At 40.5% G+C, this 24,995-nt stretch overlaps 1 protein-coding gene across 3 annotated transcripts in view; it reads left to right on the top strand.

The window, feature by feature from the left end:
- The window catches only part of plekhg4b (pleckstrin homology domain containing, family G (with RhoGef domain) member 4B), a 55,086-nt gene extending 35,537 nt beyond the window's left edge, over nucleotides 1-19,549 (top strand). For all 3 annotated transcript variants that reach the window (XM_072460169.1, XM_072460168.1, XM_072460166.1), the window contains exons 14-24: nucleotides 172-1,055; nucleotides 1,344-1,593; nucleotides 3,509-3,598; nucleotides 11,251-11,475; nucleotides 12,013-12,183; nucleotides 12,269-12,446; nucleotides 13,109-13,225; nucleotides 13,322-13,594; nucleotides 14,912-15,153; nucleotides 18,253-18,310; nucleotides 19,243-19,549. In XM_072460169.1, the coding sequence (XP_072316270.1) occupies nucleotides 172-1,055; nucleotides 1,344-1,593; nucleotides 3,509-3,598; nucleotides 11,251-11,475; nucleotides 12,013-12,183; nucleotides 12,269-12,446; nucleotides 13,109-13,225; nucleotides 13,322-13,594; nucleotides 14,912-15,153; nucleotides 18,253-18,297 (2,475 nt within the window). In that variant the 3' untranslated portion in view covers nucleotides 18,298-18,310; nucleotides 19,243-19,549. The remainder of the gene's footprint in view (nucleotides 1-171; nucleotides 1,056-1,343; nucleotides 1,594-3,508; nucleotides 3,599-11,250; nucleotides 11,476-12,012; nucleotides 12,184-12,268; nucleotides 12,447-13,108; nucleotides 13,226-13,321; nucleotides 13,595-14,911; nucleotides 15,154-18,252; nucleotides 18,311-19,242) is intronic.
- The last annotated feature ends 5,446 nt before the right edge of the window (nucleotides 19,550-24,995 follow it).

The following is a 24,995-nucleotide window of genomic DNA, read 5'->3' as shown; positions in this document are numbered from 1 at the left end:
GATAAACTCACCTAAATGAAATAGTACAAAAGATTTTTTTAAAAAAGACTAAAATCCAATACAAAACGTGACTATTACATGCACATTTTCCATTGCTATCTTAATTGCGTATTAAAAGCTTTGATCCGACCATCTCTCATAACTTATCTCTCATTCATTCATATGTTTTAGGCCGATCAGTGGATGGATCACTGCCAAGACTACTTCCATCAGCTGAGCCTTGACAGTGGAGACATCTCAGTTTCTCCCTCTGTGGTCCAGACTCTGCAGGATTATTGCACTGAAGCCTCCAAGTTTTCTTCAGAAAACTTCAGCACCCTCAACCACATGGTCCTGTCTTTGGAGAGCCCCCAGCAGCTGCAGAAGTGGAACAGTGTGTGGCACAAGTGTCAGCGGACCAAACAACAGCTGGAGGAAACACTGTCGCGAGTGACCGCCGCGTCGGACTCTTCTGCTCTGGACTCTTCTGTTCTGGACTCTTCTGCTCTGGACTCTTCTGCTCTGGACTCTTCTGCTCTGGACTCTTCTGCTCTGGACTCTACCGGGTTCATCACCTCCGAGCAGCCCGCCGCTAAAGGACGCTTGCTGCTACCTCCTCCACTGCCTTTCGAGGACAAACCACATTCGGCCGGACCCTTCTTCAGCCCCTGCAATTCTGTCTCAACACACTTCACTTTCCCCGAGAGCGAAAGCAAACTCAGCCAGAGTCCGTCCGCGTTCGACGACACGGACAGCGACTGTACTTTTGACTCGATTTCCTGCCACTCCGAGCCCGTTTACTCGGCTAAATCGCGCCAACACAAGCAACCGATGAAGAAAATCATGAAGAAGACCTTGAGTTATGAGCTGACCCCCAGGGACAATGGTCACGCAGATGCCAGTCACGCACATGGATATACAGGAGTGTACATTAAGGGACTGGAGGTGGCCAATAACGTTTCAGCCGAGAAGAAGCTCCAGCGGCCGGACGTGACAAGCCCCGCGTTAGGGCGGAGCCGCAGCATGTCCACTCCCTCCAGACTCAGCGGCGAGGGAGACACCAAGAAGCAAAGCCGGTAAGAAATATATTTAAAGATCATTAGAGTCAAAATCTTTATTAATGGTCACACTAATGTATATCTAAACACTAAGACTCAATACTCGATGCAATAGGATTACATTTTCAACACAATATTCACTATCCATCCATCTTCTGTGGGGGCAGCAGTCTGAGCAGGGACTCCCAGACTTCCCTTTCCCCAGACATTTCCTAAAATATACATTTGTGTCAATATCGCCCACGCTTAGATAAACATTTGAGATGTATGTCTGTGATAAATGAACCCTGACCTTTTCTTTCCCAGTAAAGTGCAGCACATAATGGACGAGATGATCTGCACAGAGAGGGAGTACGTCCGCTCCCTCAGCTACATCATCGAGCACTATTTCCCGGAGATGGAGCGCATCGATCTGCCTCAGGACCTCAGAGGGAAACGCTCCATCATCTTTGGGAACGTTGAGAAGCTTTGGGACTTCCACAGCCAGTACTTCCTGAAGGGGCTGGAGTCCTGCGCTCACTCGCCTCTTTCCATCAGCAGCTGTTTTCTCAGACATGTGAGTCAATGTCACGACAATTATCATATTGCCTTAATGTTTTAGGCTGTTTTTTTGTAAGATTCTGTTATATATTATGTCAAAATCCCCCCCAACGCAGTTCTGCCAAGACTTGGTTCCTAAACCTGTCCAAAACCACTAGCCTTAACCAAAATACCTCTTCCGAACGTAATCCTAAACCTAACCCTTAACCAAAGTGTACTCCCCACACCTTTTCCTTTCCATTTCTTGCCTCCAAACAAAAGAAAAGGAATACAATAAAAATAAGATGACGAATTACAAATAAATGAGAAAAAAGAATACGGGACAAATGAATAATCAGCACAAACATATCAATAAGGTCTAATTATGACACACAAAATGGTTTTCAGTGTTATAGTTTAGGCTACCCCAAATAAATTGTCTGTTTGCTGTAACCCAAGTCAACATTTTTTAAGTGGCTCGGACGGTAGGCAAATTCTTATTTTTTCTATTTTGAAGGCCAAAAAAAAGATCCAAATTTTGTCATTTTTTGACTCGGAGTGACCACCAGGGGTCAGGCTTCAACAGTCAATGACGGAAAACGTCTCTATCAACCTGATCGGGAGACTAAATCTCACGATTTTAAGACATTTCAATCGACCTTTATTTTGGTAGCTGTGGCGAGCGGGGGAACATGCGGGGGACATGGGCGCCGCCATGTTTGTTGTGATGACGCTGCTGGGCGTGTTTCAATCCCAGAATGCATTTGCGTAAGTCAAATTTCACACCCTGATAGAGAAACACATGTTCTGTGGAGACTACAGTGGCGCCGACAGAGGCCAACCAACTTGGCAAAAATACTGTGATGACTCCAATGCGTAATCTGTTATATCATAGACACATGTGAAGGTTTGAAAAATGGAGACGCACATGTGTTGCGCAGTGTGTTATCAGCCCTTTGGGATGAAAGACATGTTTACCAGCGTGATGTAGGGAAGACCGGTCGGTGAGTCGGCGAAATAATCAAAAAATAAAAGATTTTGACGTTTTTTCAGCAAAATTTTCAGTCGGCTAGTTTCATAGCGGGTCGGTCGGGTTACGGCAAACAGACAAATTATTTTGCCTAGCCTTATCATGATATGTATATAATAATCCCTAACACAGCTTCATGAGAGACATAAAGTCGTTTACCCTGTTTACTCTGAGGTAGGGATGGGACGGTATGAGATTTCCAGTGTTTATATGATATATTTCACCTTCTTATGACTTAACTATGCACAGATTTTTTTTATTTGCGGTTTACGGTTCTACAGACGTACAGTAGACTTCAGACTATAGCTTCCTGGTTATTTACATGATCTGTTGCATAATATGACGACTCAAAAATAAAATATCTTCTTGTACTCAAGGCTGTGAGGAGCTCCGCCTTTGCCACAGAAATAAATACAATTAACAATGATTATTAAAAGCTCTTCTTTTATATGCAACAGAATGTACTTTTCAAGAGCCCTTTTATTAATTAGCATGTGATCTACTAGTTCTGATAAAGAAGACTAAATAAACACTATCTAAAATGACTGTCCTATATGTGTTGTTTTATCAGTTTTGAATTAAATAATGAAAATAAAACAAAAATCTATACCCAGATTACAATCGATACTGAAACTTGTATTGATTATAATCCAGGTACTGATTTTCTTAACAACCCTTAATGATATTGTGGCATTTTAAAACCTAATACCGGTTATCGTCCCATCCCTGGCACTCCTCATTCTATAAAAAACGATTTAGTCCATTGACTCTTTTGCCACCACAGTTTTGTCAGCGTTTTTAAGCCACCGGTGACAAGACCAATACATCTAGAGATCAACTTTGGCTGTAAAGCATTCTAAAATGTCAGCAGATCTATTCCTACTGTCGTCAGTGCCGTAACGTGTTATTGTTGTGTGCGCAGGAGGATCAGTTTGGTATGTATGCGCTGTACAGCAAGAACAAGCCGCAGTCCGACGCCTTACTCTGCAGCCATGGCAACGAGTTCTTTAAGGTGCGTCTGGAAACTCAGGTCACATTCCTCTAGTGCAACGTGTCTGTGTTTACAAAAAGGGATGTGTTGCAGAAGATGTATGTTATGTTGGTGGAAAAAGTATTTTGTGTGGACTTTTAAAGACTATTCAAAGTGAAACGTGGCAATCTTTATAAAGAATTGTCCTGATTTCTCAATGTTTCTAGACTTTTTATGTGTATATTTTTGTTTCCTCAAAGCCAAGACTTGAACTCAAAACCTTTATAAACATGCAATAGTGTCACATTCATGTGCATATAACTGATGAAAATGGAGTGTTTATTTTACCATTATTATTATTATTATTAGGCCCGAGCGCCACAAGCTGGCGAGAGGCCTATTAATCTCGTAAGGCCGTGCAAAGCACGGCTGCGAAAGTGCGCACATAGTGCGCACGAAATCGAGCGCGAAGCGCTCGCCCACTTCCAAACACTCACTAACGCACTCCTTCACTCACGCACGCCCCGTGCATACTAATTAGTAGTAGGAAAATGGAACATTACCGTTGTAAACGGGCGAAGCCCGTGCAAAAGTGCGCACTAAACGAGCACTTTATATGGGGATGACGGTCGTCATCCCCATATAAAGCACTCATTTGCCCTAAGTAGCTCACGAATACGTTCCCCATCTCTTGCATGTTCCGTGCATATAAGCATGTAATGCAAAAATTGAACATTATTACTGTATAGAGGGCCAAAAACACAAAGTGGGCGGAGCCCACTCAAAATTAACGAAAGTACCCGTCAGTGACCAGGGACCCACACCATGAGGTAGGAAAGCGCTCACGAAAATGTATAGTTTATGATATTTGAAAAATGGGAAACATTGTTTTCGCATCGGAATATTATTAGGCCCGAGCCCCAGCAGGGCGGAGGGCCTATTGCTCCCGCAACGCTGCCGAAGGCAGCGTTGCAACTGTCTGACCAAACATGCGGGCGCAGCCCGCATGTTTGGTACCCCGTCGCCCCTGGCAAGTACAGTGAACTAGCCCATGCCGAAGGCATGGATCATGCATACTTACTCCTGCTATGACAGAAATAGTCAACAATGAGTGAATGGGCATAGCCCATTCACTCATTGTTGACAACAGCAGCGCGAAGCGCTGCATTCCTCCAAAAACCCTCCTGGCATCGTCCCGTACGCGAAAATCCATGCCGCAGGCATGGGTCATGCTTGTATCTGCTCAAATCAATGGAAGTCTATGGGGAGTGGGCGGGGCATCCCGACGGAATAGGGAGTGACGAGCGCGTAAGCGCTCGTAATGATGATTCCACCCCATGACGGCATCGGGAAGGCTTAGAGCTTTCAAACGATGTATCATTTGTTGTTATAGTGGAAACGGCTATATTGTTTTTGCTAAAAATATTATTAGGCCCGAGCGCCACAAGCTGGCGAGAGGCCTATTAATCTCGTAAGGCCGTGCGAAGCACGGCTGCGAAAGTGCGCACATAGTGCGCACGAAATCGAGCGCGAAGCGCTCGCCCACTTCCAAACACTCACTAACGCACTCCTTCACTCACGCACGCCCCGTGCATACTAATTAGTAGTAGGAAAATGGAACATTACCGTTGTAAACGGGCGAAGCCCGTGCAAAAGTACGCACTAAACGAGCACTTTACATTGAGATGACGACCGCGAAGCGGTCGTCATCCCCATATAAAGCACTCATTTGCGCTAAGTAGCTCACGAATACGTTCCCCATCTCTTGCATGTTCCGTGCATATAAGCATGTAATGCAAAAATTGAACATTATTACTGTATAGAGGGCCAAAAACACAAAGTGGGCGGAGCCCACTCAAAATTAACGAAAGTACCCGTCAGTGACCAGGGACCCACACCATGAGGTAGGAAAGCGCGAGCGCTTTCCGAAAATGTATAGTTTATGATATTTGAAAAATGGGAAACATTGTTTTCGCATCGGAATATTATTCTTTCTTTCTTCTTCTTCTTCTCGGGACCAACCCCCCTATTTTTCACCCAGTGAACATTGACGAAAAGTCACAAAAATTAGCACACCTATAAAAATCGTGCCTCTCTACATTCTGGCTATTTCCTTTTTCTAAAATTAAAAAAATTGGCGCGTCAGCGCCCCCAAATGTACCAAAAATGCATTGAGAGATGGGAAATGACCCAAAAAAAATCTGATCGTAGAATCATGAAATTTGGCGCAGAGGTAGATGGTGACAAGAGAAGTAAAAAATATTATTACGGCAACGCCGTCCGCCCAACCAAATGTCGGCCATATTGCTTCAAAAATGGCTAAACATGACTTCGGAGTTTTTCCAAACGTCGTACTTTTACGAACTCCTCCCAGGGCGTTGGCCCTAAAAAGCTGAAATTTGGTGAAAATGCTACTGAGGAGTGGGACATCAAAAGTTATCCAAATTACATTGATACCTGTCACGGTCTCCGGCGAAGCCGCAAACTGTGGCAAGAATTTCAGAAATCTCCCAAATTTAACATTTCTGCCGTTTGCGCAGATAAAGTCCGAATTGCGTCAAATTAGAATCAGTTGTTAAACTCTTTGCCCTAAACCTACTTGAAGTGAAATAAATTAATTTGGAGCCACAGCGCCCCCTACAGATTTTATATGGCGGTTAAATATTTAGTTTTGCGAAATTATATGAAATTTGACACACAACTCAATTTTGGCATCCCCATCAAAAAAGTCAATGAGACCCATGTCATAATTGTTATGGTTTTGCCGTAACGATGACCGGATGCCAGAACATGTTTACACTTTAGACTTTCACGAACTCCTCTTAGGGCGTTAGACATATTAACCTGAAATTTGGTGAGACTCATCTTCAGGGGTGGACCATCAAAAGTTATCCACATTTTTATTCTAAGAGTCACGGTGTCTGTGCGGCAAAGCCGCACATTTTCCCAAGAATTCAAAATAAAATTGCTTTTTGATGGTAAAACAAAGGGGAGAAAATGTGACAGCGTCACAGATTCAGCAGTAGATGTAATAAAAGGACAATTGGGGCGCGTTAGCGCCCCCTCCTCTTGCGGCGTGGCGGCGGCGTGGCGAGGGCCGATCATTGCCGCTTGCGGCTATATTTATTATTTTTTTTCTTGTTCTTCATCGCTTTGAACTCTAATTTGACCCCCTGAACATGCTCAAAAACTCACCAAACTTTGCCCAAAATTCAGAATCGGCGAAAAATTTTGTTTTTTCTGGGCCATTTTTATTTATTTTTTTAAATGGCGCGACAGCGCCACCGACAAAAGTCAAAATACATTGCGCCTATGGGAGACGCCCCGAGGTCAACTTTGTCGTAAAGCTACGAAATTCGGAACACGCATTCCTCTTGTGAGGACAAAAAACAAATATTATTGTGGCCACGCCCCCAGACTTACCCTATGGCCGCCATCTTCCTTTGAAAATGAAAACACGCTGTGTTAGCCATTTTGTTCACGTCAAACTTTGACGAACTCCTCCTGGGGCGTTTTGCCCACCAACTTTAAAATCGGCGTACGTCCTCTGGACAAGTGGGGCATCTAAAGTTATCCAATTTTTTGGTATACCTCTTACGGTCTGTGTGCGGCGCAGCCGCAAAGTTGGACAACTTATTTTGGGATATTGCAGATCTAAAAATTGTTCCCATTTGATCAAAACAAGTCTGATTAGGACCAAATTTGAATCAGTTGTTCAACTTTCTAGTTTGGACCAGTTTATGATGACAAAATTGAAATGGGCGCGATAGCGCCCCCTACAGAGTGACCTTTAAATTAACATTGAAGGTCAAAAATTAGTTTTACCAAATTTTTCTAAACTTTACCCAAAATTCTATTTTGGCGTCCCGATCAAAAAAGCCAATCAGACAAATGCCTTAATTTTTACGGCGTAGTCGTAGCGATGACATAAACCTCCCATGTTATCCCTATGGGAAAACCGCTAAATCTCTCGAATATCCACATTTTTCTGTTTCACACTTTAACAAACTCCTCCTAGTGCGTTTTGCCCACCGACCTCAAAATCGGTGTACGTCCTCTAGACAAGTGGGGCATCTAAAGTTATCAAAATTTTAAGGATAGCTTTTACGGTCTCTGTGCGACGGAGCCGCAAACGTTTCCCAGAATTCTGACTATTTGGCCTTCAGAGTGGCCTATAAACAATAGAGTTTTTCCAAATGACATGATATTTTGAACAAAATTCTAATTTGCCATCCTGATCATAAAAGTATGAGGGCCAAAGTCATATTTTGTACGGCGTAACCGTAGCGATGACAGAAACATCCCATGTTGTCCTTATGGGAAAATCGTAGAATCGCTCAAATCACCACATTTTTACGCTTCACACTTTAACAAACTCCTCCTAGGGCGATTGTCCGATCAAACTCATATTTGGAGAATATCATCTACACAAGCGGGGCATCAAAACTTATCCATATTTTGATTCTAAGTGCTACGGTCTCTGTGTGGCGGACCCGCAAATATATGTCAGAAATGGGAAAACAGCGAAATCTCTGAAATGTTCACATTTACGCTTCACACTTTAACAAACTCCTCTAAGGGCAATAGCTCGATCAAGCTCATATTTGGGGAAAATCATCTACACAAGCGGAGCATCAAAACTTATCCATATTTTTATTCCAAGTGTCACGGTCTCTGTGTGGCGGACCCGCACATTTGACCGACATTTGTGTTCATTTGCACTGGATTTGCCATGTCCAATGTGTCGCCGTCTGTCAAGTTCTTTTTTAATTCAACACAATAAGGGCGCCATCTTTATCAAGTCGAAAGCGCAGAGTCGGAAGGCCGGCGGCCCGCGAGGGCCGTTGGATGCCGCTTGCGGCTTTAATTCTTTCTTCTTCTTCTCAGGACCAACCCCCCTATTTTTCACCCAGTGAACATTGACGAAAAGTCACAAAAATTTGCACACCTCTAAAAATCGTGCCTCTCTACATTCTGGCTATTTCCCTTTTCTAAAATAAAAAAAAATTGGCGCGTCAGCGCCCCCAAATGTACCAAAAATGCATTGAGAGATGGGAACTGACCCAAAAAAAAATTGATCGTAGAATCATGAAATTTGGCGCAGAGGTCGATGGTGACAAGAGAAGTAAAAAATAATATTACGGCAACGCCGTCCGCCCAACCAAATGTCGGCCATATTGCTTCAAAAATGGCTAAACATGACTTCGGAGTTTTTCCAAACGTCGTACTTTTACGAACTCCTCCCAGGGCGTTGGCCCTAAAAAGCTGAAATTTGGTGAAAATGCTACTGAGGAGTGGGACATCAAAAGTTATCCAAATTACATTGATACCTGTCACGGTCTCTGTGCGGCGAAGCCGCAAACTGTAGCAAGAATTTCAGAAATCTCCCAAATTTAACATTTCTGCCGTTTGCGCAGATAAAGTCCGAATTGCGTCAAATTAGAATCAGTTGTTAAACTCTTTGCCCTAAACCTACTTGAAGTGAAATAAATTAATTTGGAGCCACAGCGCCCCCTACAGATTTTATATGGAGGTTAAATATTTAGTTTTGCGAAATTATATGAAATTTGACACACAACTCAATTTTGGCATCCCCATCAAAAAAGTCAATGAGACCCATGTCATAATTGTTATGGCGTTGCCGTAGCGATGACCAAAACCTCCCATGTTATTCCAATGGGGAAATCGCCAGAACATGTTTACACTTTAGACTTTCACAAACTCCTCTTAGGGCTTTAGACATATTAACCTGAAATTTGGTGGGACTCATCTTCAGGGGTGGACCATCAAAAGTTATCCACATTTTTATTCAAAGAGTCACGGTGTCTGTGCGGCAAAGCCGCACATTTTGCCAAGAATTCAAAATAAAATTGCTTTTTGATGGTAAAACAAAGGGGAGAAGATGTGACAGCGTCACAGATTCAGCAGTAGGCGTAATAAAAGGACAATTGGGGCGCGTTAGCGCCCCCTCCTCTTGCGGCGTGGAGGCGGCGTGGCGAGGGCCGATCATTGCCGCTTGCGGCTATATTTCTTTCTTTCTTCTTCTTCTTCTCGGGACCAACCCCCCTATTTTTCACCCAGTGAACATTGACGAAAAGTCACAAAAATTTGCACACCTCTAAAAATCGTGCCTCTCTACATTCTGGCTATTTCCTTTTTCTAGAATTAAAAAAATTGGCGCGTCAGCGCCCCCAAATGTACCAAAAATGCATTGAGAGATGGGAAATGACCCAAAAAAAATCTGATCGTAGAATCATGAAATTTGGCGCAGAGGTAGATGGTGACAAGAGAAGTAAAAAATAATATTGCGGCAACGCCGTCCACCCAACCAAATGTCGGCCATATTGGTTCATAAATGGCTAAGCAGGACTCTGGAGTTTTTCCAAACGTCGTACTTTTACAAACTCCTCCCAGGGCGTTGGCTCTAAAAAGCTGAAATTTGGTGAAAATGCTACTGAGGAGTGGGACATCAAAAGTTATTTAAATTACATTGATACCTGTCACGGTCTCTGTGCGGAGAAGCCGCAAACTTTAGCTAGAATTTCAGAAATCTCCCAAATTTAACATTTCTGTCGTTTGCGCAGATAAAGTCCGAATTGCGTCAAATTAGAACCAGTTGTTAAACTCTTTGCGCTAAACGTACTTGAAGTGAAATAAATTAATTTAGCACCACAGCGCCCCCTACAGATTTTATATGGAGGTTAAATGTTTAGTTTTGCGAAATTTTATGAAATTTGACACACAACTCAATTTTGGCATACCCAACCAAAAAGTCAATGAGACCCATGTCATAATTGTTATGGTTTTGCCGTAGCGATGACCAAAACCTTCCATGTTATTCCAATGGGGAAATCGCCAGAACATGTTTACACTTTATACTTTCACAAACTCCTCCCAGGGCGTTAGCCCTATTAACCTGAAATTTGGTGAGACTCATCTTCAGGGGTGAACCGTCAAAAGTTATTCACATTTTTATTCAAAGAGTCACGGTGTCTGTGCGGCAAAGCCGCACATTTTGCCAAGAATTCAAAATAAAATAGCTTTTTGATGGTAAAACAAAGGGGAGAAGATGTGACAGCGTCACAGATTCAGCAGTAGGCGTAATAAAAGGACAATTGGGGCGCGTTAGCGCCCCCTCCTCTTGCGGCTTGGCGGCGGTGTGGCGGCGGCGTGGCGAGGGCCGATCATTGCCGCTTGCGGCTATATTTATTATTAGTATTAGTATTAGTATTATCTTGTCTTACGCTAGCTGTTTTTATTTTTATTTTTATTTTATTTATTTTTCCCTTCCATTCCTTACTAGGAAATGAGAGGTTTTGTCTATAGGAGTTTTTGTTTATAAGAGTTCTTCTATTAAGAGTGTTTTTTTTTTACTTTTAAACCTGTCCTTTCCCTCTGTATCTACCTGCGTTGCAACAATGAAATTTCCCCATGTGTGGACAATAAATCTTATCTTATCTTATCTTATCTTTGGCAGCTCGTCAACATAAACATGCCAATAATAAGTCAAAGCATTTACATAAAAAGTGTAGTGGAGGAGAAAGTGCAGATACCAACTCTCGACTCTAATGAAGTAAAAGTAAAAAATATCCACTGTAAAAAAACAAAAAAACAAAAAGGAGAGATACATTCCACCACTGATTACAATAAAGAAAGAAGTACGTCTTTGTAAAACCTTTGTATGTGTTACACAGAACAAGCAGATGGAGTTGGGGGATAAGATGGACTTGGCGTCGTATTTGCTGAAGCCGATCCAGAGAATGAGTAAATATGCACTTCTACTGAAGGACTTGATAAAAGAGTGCAGCCAGTCTCAGGAGCAGGAGCTGACTGACCTCCGAACAGCAGAGGAGATGGTCAAGTTTCAGCTTCGCCATGGCAACGACCTCCTGGCGATGGACGCGATCAGAGGCTGTGATGTGAGTACAAACAAGTATACAATAGTGCTGTACTTGTAATGAAAAGGCTCAATACTTGATACAGATTTAGATTGTACATGAAGAAACCGACACATACTTTCTGATAAACATATATGCAGGGCTGGAAAGTGAGAAAAAAACAATTCACATAAATATTGCGATACTCAGAGTGACAATACTGATGTTGATACTCCGATATCGCGATATTTTGAAGACTTCATGGATATCAATTAAGCTGCATTGTTGCCTGGGAAAACATTTTAAAAAGTAACTGCAAACCTGTATCTTTCATGTATATTTCTTACTTTTACTTAAGTACATTTTTGGCTTATTTAAATGAGTAAAATAAAGTCTTAGCCATGTAACTGTACTTTAACTTGAGTATACATTTCCATACATATCTCAGTATGGATGAAGTCATTTCACAGCCTGGTTTTGAAAGGGAGGACTTGTTTTGCCGTGTTATGGGAACAGTAAATAGTGCGATGAAGTCAGAACTAGACTCTGACGCAGCTAAATGACCCCCTTTCTTTTAAGGTCAACCTGAAGGAGCAGGGTCATCTGCGCTGCCAGGATGAGTTCATCGTCTGGTGTGGACGCAGGAAATACCTCCGGCACGTCTTCTTGTTTGAAGAGCTCATCCTCTTCAGCAAGACCAAAAAGATCGAGGGAGGATATGACTTCTACATCTACAAACAGTCTTACAAGGTGATCGTTGTGTTAAGACTTCTCATCCTGGCCACACGGGTTATTTTTTTTACCCAAAAGTAACATGTTTTATATTTCTTTTCAGACAGCAGAAATAGGCATGACGGAGAACGTTGGTGACAGTGGCCTGCGCTTTGAGATTTGGTTCAGAAGGAGGAAATCACAGGATACGTTCATTCTCCAGGCCAGTTCTTCTGAGGTCAAGGCCGTGTGGACCGCCATTATCGGCAAGATCCTGTGGAGACAAGCTCTGAGGAACCGAGGTATGTGGGGAAAAAGATACTAAAAGTTACTATTTAGGACAGAGATAAGGAAAAACTTCACTGATCTCACAATGCAAAAGTTAATTTGTTTAAGTAGCTCCTGACATACATACGGCATAAAGTGTGGAAGCAAAAAACTATTTACTACATTTTTACTACATCATAATTTACAAGAAATAATATTTTCACAAAAAAACTATAAAAATACACTATAAAAATACAGTCTATATAACATACCATGAAAAATACTTCATATATATTCACATTATTGTGTATATGTCAAACAAAAATACTGTTTTTTTCCTCCCTTATTAAAAATGGAGACATTATTTTAAACATTGGAGTCATTTTTCACCCATAATCTCTAAACATAATCAAGGATAATTCCATACAAAAAAACAAGAATAAAATAACACAAAAGAAGCAATTACTGTTTGTTTGTTTGTTTGTTTGTTTGATTCAATTTCCTCATCTGTTTGTAATTCTTTCTCTTTTTCTAAATTGCTTTGATTTCTTCCTTGATATTACCACAAAGTGAGACACAGATTGGTTTGAGTGCCGTCTCATATTTAATAGTCTCAGGAATTTGGCAGCGTTTTAAAGTACAGTGCGATCGCTCAACGTTCATGTATTCTAAACACTCAAACACTTTTTCATGTCAGAGCTGCGCCTGCAGGAGATGGTGTCGATGGGAATTGGAAGCAAACCTTTCATGGACATCAAGCCGAGCGAAGCAGCCATCAGCGACCGAGCCATCGACTACATCATGAAAGGGTCAGGTCAGTCGAGTTTGCTCATCAGTTTTGTTCAGTCTTTTTCATTAACTACCTTGCATAACACCTTCTGAAACGAAATATAAATTGTTTCTCAAATAGAGTCGAGGACGCGAGCCTCGATTGCGGTGCCTTTGTTTGAATACTCCGCGTCAGTGAAGCGACCTCATTCGACCATCTCCAACAGCAGCACCTCCTCCTCCAGCAGCCAGTCGTCCTCTTCTCTTTTGGGCTCCCTAAATCTGCACTTGTACACGTCCCCGTCCCACTCACACCCGCACCCCATGTCCAGTGTCTCCCCGTTCGGACAGTGGCCCTACGACTGCATAGAGGAAGATGAACTGGAGCAGGACTCTAGCAGCCAGCCCTCCATGAGTAAGTCTGACGGGGCTGCAATAATTCAGTCATTTTTAACTGGACTATACAGACTCTTAGACACGCACGAAAAGAGCTTTATAACAAAGACAGTGGCATTACTGAATCAGCATGTCAAAAATAATACACTTTTTCAGATTTTTGTAAACAATGCACTTTATTCGTTATTTAAAATGTCCCAATGAACAAAATAAATAATAAACTAGTAGTTGACTACTAAAAAAATCATTAGAGATAGCCCTAATGTCTTGACAATGTTATCAATTAAACCTAGGCTTGTAACAATAAAACATTTTGAAGGGCAAATTAATATGTTGCAATAAATTAAAATATATTGAAGCTATTTTATGGCACTGACACAATAAAACTAAAGCAGGAGAATAATAACGAACACGTCATAAAAAAACATATTATGTTGTATTACTCGCCATGCACTGCTCTCAAACTACCACTAGAGGCCGCCCTTGACCGCGTGTGAAGCGTCTCCAGCTCATGCCTTTGAAGAGCAGCAGTCAGTGACAAGCTTGACAAGGAACAAAGAATGTGTTTGACATTTAGCAAAACAAATTGATTAGTGTGTTTAGTTGATGGTGGTCACGTTTTGCACTGTATAATTCTAAAGGCAATCGATCACTGACGGTTGAAAGAAATATTCAAACAGAAAATGCACAAATGTTGAACCTAGGGGTGGGTTATATTGACAAAAATATCCCAGTAATGATAGTCAGACAATATTATGTCAATCCAAAAGAAATGTGCTAAAATGTGTCTTTAAATACATAAGTTGAGGTTTAATCAGACTTATTTGAAACATCGAAGAAATGAATCACAAAGTGAAAGTTTTTTCATTTTTATTTTAAATGTATCGCTTTTTGTAACATGTTACTGTAAACGTGAATTCTGCAATATAACTCTGCCCTGCACATCTACTGTAAGTTTTAAAATAATGGCAGTTCAGTATGTCATGTCACTAGAACCCAACACATTTTAATTACATACATATTGTAGGTTGGCGCATCCTTCATTTAAACCATTAAACTCTTTAAAACGTGTGTATTATGTGTTCTGTCGCAGGGGCCTCAACTAGTCATCAGTTTAAATGTAGCTATAACAAATTTTGACAATTTCACAGATTTCATTCTTAGAAAGAGAAACAAAGGTGAAAGTTTTACCTTCATCTTTTGTCAGACTTTCTCAATTCTGCTCAGTTTTCTAACCTTTATCAACAGTTCAAATATATACTTCGTAGTGACTTTGATCAGGACTAGTTTCTTTTCCAAGAGCATATTTGTACATCTTTGTTGTTGTTTCTTCCAGTCATGGAGAGCTCCGAGACGTCCTCCCAGTGCACGTCCAGTGACAGTGCCTCTGGTCTGAGCACGCTGACTTTACCCGGATCCAACAGCCTGGCCTTGGACTCCTTTAATAACAACAACAACGACAACAGTGACTCCTCCTCGTTCCTCTGCCCCTCCACGCCGCCCTCCTCCGTCAGCTCCCCCTCCGTGTTCGAGAAGGATGAGGATCTACAACCCCCGGGCACTAACTTCATCACTGCAGTAAGTTTATTCATGAAAGGAACGATTGGTTTCAGATGATATTACATTGTTATATTCATGGGTTTCATATGCAAATGATTCTTTCCTGGTTTGAAGGATTTCTTGAGGACTTTTCCCCCGTTCAGACGATGTAATCTTTTGATATGAATTGTGCTATTACTATGACACAGTAGGACCGTTGCCATGCCAAACCTTTCAAATCAGAAAGGATTCTTTTACACCTGAAACCCATGAAGAAGTGTTTAAACTAGAAATATAGTCAGATAATGTCTATATATAGTATTTTTATGGTTTTAACACATGTATTCAAAAGGAAAGGATCACCTCACCAAGAATCTGTATTAACAGCAGGATTAACGGGCAGAATTCAAGTTTTCTTTTATGATGGACCCCTACTGGACGACTGAGGGATTACACAGATGTATATACACTATATAAAGTCCGGGTTTCATTGAAGTTTATTAATATATTTAATTCATTATTTTGTGCACATATAGTACTTACAACGGAGTATAAGGGCCAACCAAGAAAAAAAAATGCGCTGCACTACGAGAATAAAGTCATTCATTAATGAGAAAAAAGACGTTAATTAATGAGAAAAAAGTCGAAGTCAGAAAAAAGTCGTAAATTAACGACATTAAACTCATTAAATAACGAGAAAAAAGTCATTAATTAATGAGAAAAAAAGTAATTAATCAATGAGAAAAAAGTCGTAGTTTAGGCGTCGATTCAAAGTGACATGATCAGTTCACTTTCAGCCCCACGGTCAGGACGCACAAGAACGGGCTTGGATGTGTTGAAAGTTTAGAACTACATAAAAGCCTAAAATAGATGTAGTTTAAAGTGTTTCCTGTTCTTTAAAACAATGTCTTACGTGTGTTGATTACAAGACAAGACACTGCGTTTAGCAGCACCTTTCCTGTGTCGCATCATTCACAGACTGTTGGATAAACTCTTTACTTTCTCCATGATGCAGCCGTAGTGCATCATGGGCTCAAACAGCAGCCGTGCTCGTGCCACAGCCGCCTGCAGACAGGAGGAGCAGCCTCGCTGTTATATTCACACGTTCTCTGCTCCTCTAAGTTGATTGTCTACGTGGGCACTTTGCGCACAGTCACTCTTCTCACGTGCTCATTGTGTGCACTTAAGTTTTATGCCCGGATTCTAACCTTTTTCATCCTTTGGACAAACTCAGTAAAACACACAGAACACAAACATCCGTCTGCGCTTCCTCTCAGCTCCTCCTGACGCCTGGATCGTGTTTGGCACAGCCTAAAAGCGATATGTTTTACACACACGCATCATCCATACATCATCCATACATCATCCATACATCATCCATACATCATCCATACATCATCCATACATCATCCATACATCATCCATACATCATCCATACATCATCCATACAATATGGAGGAGCGCAGCTCCAACACACACGAGCACCAACACCGGAGTACGTCATGTTACAGGTCCAGGACCTGACATGTGACACTGCACCGGTTACATTATTGTTTGTAATGTCTAAAAGACCCGCATTATAAAGATTGACATCTATTGTGGGCATTTGTATTCACTTTTAACCAAGCGCCATTTTTGTCCTGGTGGTGGTGTGTTTGTGTAATGAAGACTCCACAGATGCATTTGACTCAGAGCTCTTTTACGGACTACGACAGAGTCTGAGGACAAAGCACTGGAAGTCAAGGCACTGGAAGAAGAACTTTTAGGACTACGACAAAGTCTAAGGAATAAAGTCTGGCGGTAATGCAACACTCGGATGTCAACCGCCATAAAACAACAACAACAACAACAACAACAACAACAACAACATACAAAACACAGCGCTGTTACTGGACTGTACCATGATGCAACACTGAGGGGGGAGAACGTAACATGGTGCTGAAAGTGAACCGTGTATCTGCCTTTAATGTCTTTAAATTATGAGATTTTTCTCAGAAAAAAAGTCATTAATGAATGACTTTTTTCTCGTAGTGCCCCGCATTTTTTTTTTTTTTGGTTGGCCCTTATACTCCGTCGTAAGTACTGCCTTCTCTACAGTTTGTTTTATCATCAACATTATGAATAAAATTTAAAGTTGTTAAATGCATATTCACACTACTTGCCAAAGTGTAAAGCACTTTATTTACCTTTCAACTTATTTTTATGTATATTTTTCATCCTAATTGTACTTCAGGGCTGGATTTCTAGTCACTATATAAAGTTTACACAATGTTTCCAATTAATATAGACCCACATAATCTAAAAAAAGAAACAAAATGTTAAAACAAATTATACGTAACGATTGAAATCTGTAATTAGTGCTTTTTTTTTTTTTTCAGTAGAGGTGACAATAGGTGACATTTATATTCCATAAATTGCATTAGATAAATTATGATTCAAATGTATGCTATAAACCCGTGGGAAACACATACATCGGCCTGTAATAAAGTACATTTAATGCATAAACGGTGGAAGATAAGTTTGTGAAATGAGACGAGACTTTTGACTATTGATGTAATTTTAAACAAATAAAATACCGTACATCACACAAAGCACAGAAGACATAAGAACAGCAGCACACACTAACAAATGACAAAACAGGGGAAACCGAGGAGGATTGGGCTGCAACTTTTGCTCATCGATTATTCTTTCCATTAAAACGCAAAGGTCACGTTAAGAAAATATTTTTTCTAGATTTGACTAGATGAGGCTGAGGAGAATTTGTTCGAGGATCCTGGTGGAGCGCATTTATGGACAAAAACATATAATACACTAAATTGACACGGTTTTGCATCGTTTTTGTGCAATTGCGGCTCAATTTGAGTCACAAAACGACTTTTCTCAGCCCATGACACGTTTCCCAATCCCACGACTAGACCACATAATGATTATTCCATTACTAAATCAGTTGCAATTAAGCTATTCAATTGTTGCAGCCCTAAAGGAAGATAACTCTAAATAACAAAACTAAATTGCTCTTATTTATAACTGAATGGAACGAGGTCACCCATCATATACATTTAGCTGAGTGTGGTTTCAAGTTCACGTGCAGAACATTCGAGTGGGTCGGCTCACTCTCTGCTGTTGTGTCTTCAGCAGAGCAAAGCGGCTCACATAGCACTGAGCCTCTCCACAATGGTCTGACACTTTTAGCTCTGTAAGTAACTGCCGTCCCCGGGTTGGACATGTCCGCCGGCCTGAATACTAATCCGTGTGGAATTGCTGTCTCGTGCTTGCTCTGCTGGCTGCTCGTCCTCTAGGGCTGAAAGTCCCAAGCGCATTTTCGTCACAAGCAAATTATCGTAATTGGCAAACAGGAAACGCTGTGTATTTTTTGGTAATACAATCCTCTGTGGAGACCTACATAACCCGTCTCCGTCGGCTCATGTTATGTGTAGAGCCCTGTAATTTAGACCTGGACAAAGGGGCTCTGAAATGCACGTGATTCTTGTATCTGTTGGTGTCTTTCAGTATTCTCTTGTGTCGCTTTACTGTTAAAGCAACACAAGCGACACAAATTAAACCGCGATTGGATGGTTTTCCAAATATATTTCAGCCCTAGTGACTGCGCTTGCTGTTGGTTTATGGATTGCTGGTTTTGGGGGGATTGCTTCTGTTCAACCTTCTCTGCATCCGTCTGAAATGAGCATCCATTTAGCATGTTTGATTGACCTACGTTTGTGCATGTTTGATATTCTGTGTGTGTGTTCTGTAATCAAGCACTTGTGTATTTGATCTCTTGTTGAACTAAGTTGGACGACATAATACATGGCAAAAAAAACATAGAAACTTGATTATTTTGTTGAATATCGTGAAATATTTTGTTGTTTTTGCTCTTTAGGTCCAGTGATAACCAACATCTTAACGCACTATCGTGTTTAAATAAAGAATATCATTTTGTTATAGGCAGATTTCTATAATACAAACCATTAAACTCATGATTTCAACCACTAGACTTAGATTAATTTTACACAATGATCAATTGGGATGTATTTTTATGAACTGCTTTCAGAATCGTGCTGTTTTCATTTTGCTGGGTGCAAGGGTCGTAACCACAGAGACTAATTCTTTCTCTTTCTCGTGTTGCAGCTGTAGCGTCCCTGTGCTGAGAGTCCACCGATGAAGTGAAGTCATTGTGAAACGTGGTCCGTCGCACTAAGATTTCAACGACATGTGTTCTTCTCGAGACATTTCCGTCGCTTTGTAAATTTGACACTGGCGACTTTCGGTACTTTGGCAATTTGTACATTTACTTTGCAAACGCTTCATTTGTTCATAATGTAGATGAGTTTAATGTATTTTACACAACCGTAGCAGGTGTGGTTGACTGTCCAAGTTTAATGTTAAGGTATGTTGTTTTAACACTGCACAGAAAATAAAATTGATTCTAAATGTTCATGGTTCCTTGGTTCTTTGTCACATTGCACAAAGGTAACAAAGGTAACTACTTTAACATTGTAAGGCTACAAAGACCTTATGATTGGCCTCAATGCATTTTATTTTCAAGCAAACCAAGCTGCTGGTGTAGTAATAAATTCACATTTCCATCCCCATATATACTTACTAACTTCATAAATCTAGTATATAACATTGTACTTTTATTATTGTTACATGTGACAATTTATCTAGTAGTTGTAATTGTGTTAAATGATTGCTTAAGAGTCCAAGCAATACTGCAAGAAATTTGCACACTTAAACTTAGACCTTTTTATGAGAGTCTAAGCCTTAGACTCTCATAAAAAGGTCTAAGTTGTGTGCAAATTGTCTCTGCATTTCTCATGACAATGGTGGAGGTATTCTGTTGTAGAACTCAGCACTACTTCCTGTTATATTCAACTTTTATTTGTCAAATTTTCTTCTCAAACTGCAACTTGACTGATGTAAAACTATGATAATGATTTACCACAAGGACTATCTCACCAAACAGTGTCATAATTAGAAATACATGGGAACCCGCCATATTGGCTTTAAGTCCGAACGACAAAAAACAAAAGCATGTTGTTGTGTATTCCCGCCATTTTAATAGCAGTGTTTTTATAGTTAACAATCATCTAGAGAATACAACTCAATGTGCATGTTAAGCTTGCTCGCCACAGATATCTGACATGATAGTGATGCAGACATCTGAAACCGCACAAACTCACACCGGGGCACACACCAGGCTGTTTCTGCACAGGGGCCCCGTGGTTTAACCTTCACATTAGAGGAACTGTCTTCTCACCACAAACTTTATGTTCTCTGACAAAAACCACTGGCTAACTATTAATGCACTCAACAGAACAGCAACGCCTGAGGCACAACTAGATTATAACAAGATTATATTATACATGCACAATAACATTTTCAAACTGGCATACACATTGCAGGAGTTTCACACAGCTCTATGCATTGAACACTGCTACTACTACTACTACTACTACTACTACTACTACTACTACTACTACTACTACTACTACTTTGTTTATTGTGGAGCTACAAATACAAGTATAATCAGTAATGGGTTTTTCTGGAGTAAAAGATATTGCCTATAGATTTTTTTGTAAACCCATCTTCATATGTATGATAGAATTATTATTCCTTTTGTTTTTTTTTGTTTTTTTATTTATGATGATTTTTGTTTTTTTTTTGTTTTTTTTCTTTCTTCAATCCCTTTGGCAAAATTTCCAGAACTTGCCATTTTAGGAGCAAACATCAAGCTCACAGAAATGTCAAACCTTAACTCTCATATCAATATTTACACTTTTTTGCAGAACCTGAAACACAATGATCAACTATTTCTCTCACTCTATGTTCTAGATTCTGATCACCTAAATCCTGAACACTCTGATCCAGGCCAGTGAAAACCAAGTTTAGATCCAAAGACTCCATTGGTCGAGTCTGATCTTTGATTCTAAAAGTAAAATATTGAAAACACACATAAATGATTTGTGTGATATTTAATACACCATCTAAAAAGTAACTAAAATTGTTCTCTGAGATGTGTTTGATGGATGGATACGTTATACATCAGATAATTGTGTTTATGTTCAATCACATGTATTTTTACATAAGTGTGCTATGTTTTGTTCACAAAACATGTTCTTAAAACTTTCTGAACTGTTTTGTTACAGAATAGCTTCTCTGCATGCAATGAAAATGTGCCAAAGCAATTGAAAATAATGTTGGTTATTGCAGGAAACATAACAGAAATGCACAAGATTATGACACAAGTCATTTAGGTCAAATTCATGGTGTAAATGTTTGCTTTTCTTTGGCAAACAAGACGCACAGGATGATTGAGAGGCAAGACTCCAGCCCCAAGATGACCAACAGGAACACCTCCATCTGACAAAAAACACAAGTACATTTAGTTTAAACTATTTTTTAGTACATTCTTATTCTTATTCTATTTTACCTTTAAATATTCATAATTTCCTTCCCACATTGTCAAGTCTACCATGATCAAAGGTGCTGCAACAATAGCGACACACAGGCAGCTGCAGTTGACGATAAGGGAAATCTAAACCGAGAAATAGAATTTATATATATTTATATATATATATATATATGTAGTTTACTTACTAGCAGTAACTCCTGGTATTTGAATAAAATATTTGTAACAAGGCCGGCAAATATGAACTGAAAAAGACAGTGTAAATGTTAAATGGCCAAATATACATTGGCGTATTAATGTGAAACACGTACAAGAACTCCAGTCATCTGTGACACTCTGAACAGAGAGAAGAGTGAACTGCCAATGTCCTGAGTCACAGCGAAGATGATTCCCACTCCAACACTCAGAAGACCACACATCACCTGCAGGGACTGGACCAAGAGACACAACTTTAACATCTGCATTTATGTTTAGAATATACCTTTGTTTATGTACAGTATCGCAAAGAGAGAGGTGTGGGTACAATACCATACTAATTTCCATGCTGTAATGATGTTCACATAAACACCAAAAATCTGATCATAATGTGATTTCAAGTTTTATCAGATTATTGAAAAGTTCCATCTGATGTGGGTAATTTATTTCTATCTTTTTGTTTACACCCATGCAGGGTTGTACAATTATGCAAAAAAGGAGAAAACTAATGTGGCAAAGACAAAAAGGAAAGAATATATGTTTTTATTTTATTTATTGTATTTTATTTTCCAAATACAACAGTTGCTCTAAAAATATCTATTGATAGGTGATTTTGATTCCAAAAATCAGATTGTATTATTGGGTTATCTGATTATTCAAGTTGATCTGATTTTTACTGGTGATGTAAATGTACGGAGTAAAAGTGTACTCAGAACAGTATAGTTCAACAACAGAAACTACTGAAATGTGACTCAAACACTTTGGGTTTTTACAAATAAAAAGCCAGTACAATACAATCATAAACATTTACAAATTTACCTTTAATTGAGTGTCTGCTTATGATGTCATAAAGCAGACACTATGTGTTATTGCTTTTTAGGATTGTAGGATTTTATACGTGTTTCCACTCCTTAAAACTTTCACCGATTTCAAGTTATACCTGTTTACGATCACTTTCACCCTCTTATTGCTGCTGTTGCTTTTGACATTTGTACATATTGTACTTTTTTCAGTATTTGCTTATCCGCTTCGTATTTGCAGATTGAAATCTGTGAAAGTGTTAAGGGGTTAACCCCTTAACACTTTCACAGATTTCAACAAGTTATACCTCTTTACAATCACTTTCACCGTCTTAGGGGGCTATTGCTTTAGACATTTTTACATACCGGAATATTTTTCAGTATTTGCAAAAGTAAATTGCTTACGCTAACGCTAATGCTAACACTAATGCTAACGCTAACACTAACGTTAATGCTAATGCTAATGCTAATGCCTGCCCTAGTAAGGTGTTTCTTGGATACGTGAGCTATGGCGTCAGGCTCAGGTGCAGAAAATTAGGTCTCTCAAGGTATATCCTATGCGGATGCAGTCAAGAAAATTTCAAGTAACCAGGTTAAAGTAAATGCAGAGAGAGGAGCCAGCGCTGCTCACAGCCAGAGCGAAGTGAGAGAAGCCAGCGTGGCTCCCAAGAAGTGTGAAGGTTCCAAGTATGGAGGTTCCAAGTGTGAAGGTTCCAAGTGTGGAGGTTCCAAGTGTGGAGGTTCCAAGTGTGGAGGTTCCAAGTGTGGAGGTTCCAAGTGTGCAAGTTGTTGTTGTTGTTGTTTTATGGCGGTTGGCATCCAATTGTTGCATTACCGCCAGACTTTATTCCTCAGACTTTTCGTAGTCCTCAGACTGTCGTATTCCGTAAAAGAACTCCTTCCATTGTTGTTGTTGTTGTTGTTGTTGTTGTTTTATGGCGGTTGGCATCCAAGTGTTGCATTACCGCCAGACTTTATTCCTCAGACTTTGTCGTAGTCCTCAGACTCTGTCGTAGTCCGTAAAAGTACTCCTTCCATTGCTTTGGTGTTACAAAGCCCATGAAGTGTGCAAGTTCCAAAATTAATGAGAATACCTTGGTTGTGGATAAAGAGGATTTTGGATCATTGCTAACGCTGCAGGAAGATTCCTTAGAACAAAAGAGCTTGATTGGACAGAAATAGAAAACAGGCTAAAGGCGCTCGCTAAATGGGAGTCCGAGTGACGCAGGTCTACTTTTGGGGATTCAGAGTGAAGATCTGGCGGCGGGGACGGTCTTTGATCACTCTGATCACTCTGACTCCCCAAAAGCAGACCCCCATCACTCCGACTCCCATTTAGCGCCTTTAGCCTGTTTTCTATATCTGCCCAATCAAGCTCCTTTGTTCCAAGGAATCTCCCTGCAGCTTTAGCAATGATCCTGATCCTTTCAGTTCTGCTTTTGGGGAGTCAGAGTGATCAGAGTGACGAGATGGGGGTGGGGGTGGTCTCCTGTCCTCGTCCAGTCTCGTAGACGCACGGCTACCAAGCAGCGACATCAGTGGAAATATTAAAGCCTATAGAATGAAGCCTAAAGAATAAAGCTGTACGGTGGAAGCGCCGGACGTCAAAGAAGGAGAGGAAGATGAAGAAGAGTCTCCCTGGAATAAAGCCGGTTGTTGTTGTTGTTGTTGTTGTTGTTGTTGTTGGTGTTTTATGGCGGTTGGCATCCGAGTGTTGCATTACCGCCAGACTTTATTCCTCAGACTTTGTCGTAGTCCTTAAAAAATCTTCTTCCATTGCTTTGGTGTTACAAAGCCCATGAGGTTATGATATGTCTTTGTAAAGCCGGTTGGTCTCTGAAACAACAACAACTATTCTAGTCACAAAGACATATCATGACCTCATGGGCTTTGTAACGCCAAAGCAATGGAAGGAGTACTTTTACGGACTACGACAGTCTGAGGACTACGAAAAGTCTGAGGAATAGTCTGGCGGTAATGCAACAATTGGATGCCAACCGCCATAAAACAACAACAACAACAACAACAAGTCTCCTGTCCTTGCCCAGTCTAGGAGATGCACAGCTACCAAGCAACGACATCAGTGGAAATATCAAAGCCTAAAGAATCAAGCCTAAAGAATAAAGCTGTACAGAGGAAGCACCAAACATAGAAGAATCAGTCCTGGAATACAGCCGGTCGGACTCTGGAAAATGAATGAAGTCTGCCGGTAATGCAACACTTGGATGCCAACTGCCAACAACAACAACAAATTGTTTGTTTCAACAGAAACTTACCCTCTTTGTTTTCTAACAAGCTAGCCTTTTGTTTACTATCAGACCTTTAATGGGCTATTAGTCTCCCCTTTGTTTTTGTGTGTCCCTGGCTCACTCACCCTTAGTACCTGATTAGCATCTGGTCCAGCATCTGTCCTGGACCTCTACCTCTCCAGGGGTTCAAGATTCCATTATAGACTACAGGCAGTTTGACTCTTA

The sequence above is a fragment of the Eucyclogobius newberryi genome, unplaced genomic scaffold (genome assembly GCF_026437365.1).
Source record: "Eucyclogobius newberryi isolate DKJ021-1_F unplaced genomic scaffold, fEucNew1.0.hap1 SCAF_3, whole genome shotgun sequence".
NCBI classification, from domain to species: domain Eukaryota; kingdom Metazoa; phylum Chordata; class Actinopteri; order Gobiiformes; family Gobiidae; genus Eucyclogobius; species Eucyclogobius newberryi.
Note: the sequence above shows the minus strand (reverse complement) of the source record. Positions and strands in the feature narration are given on the sequence as shown.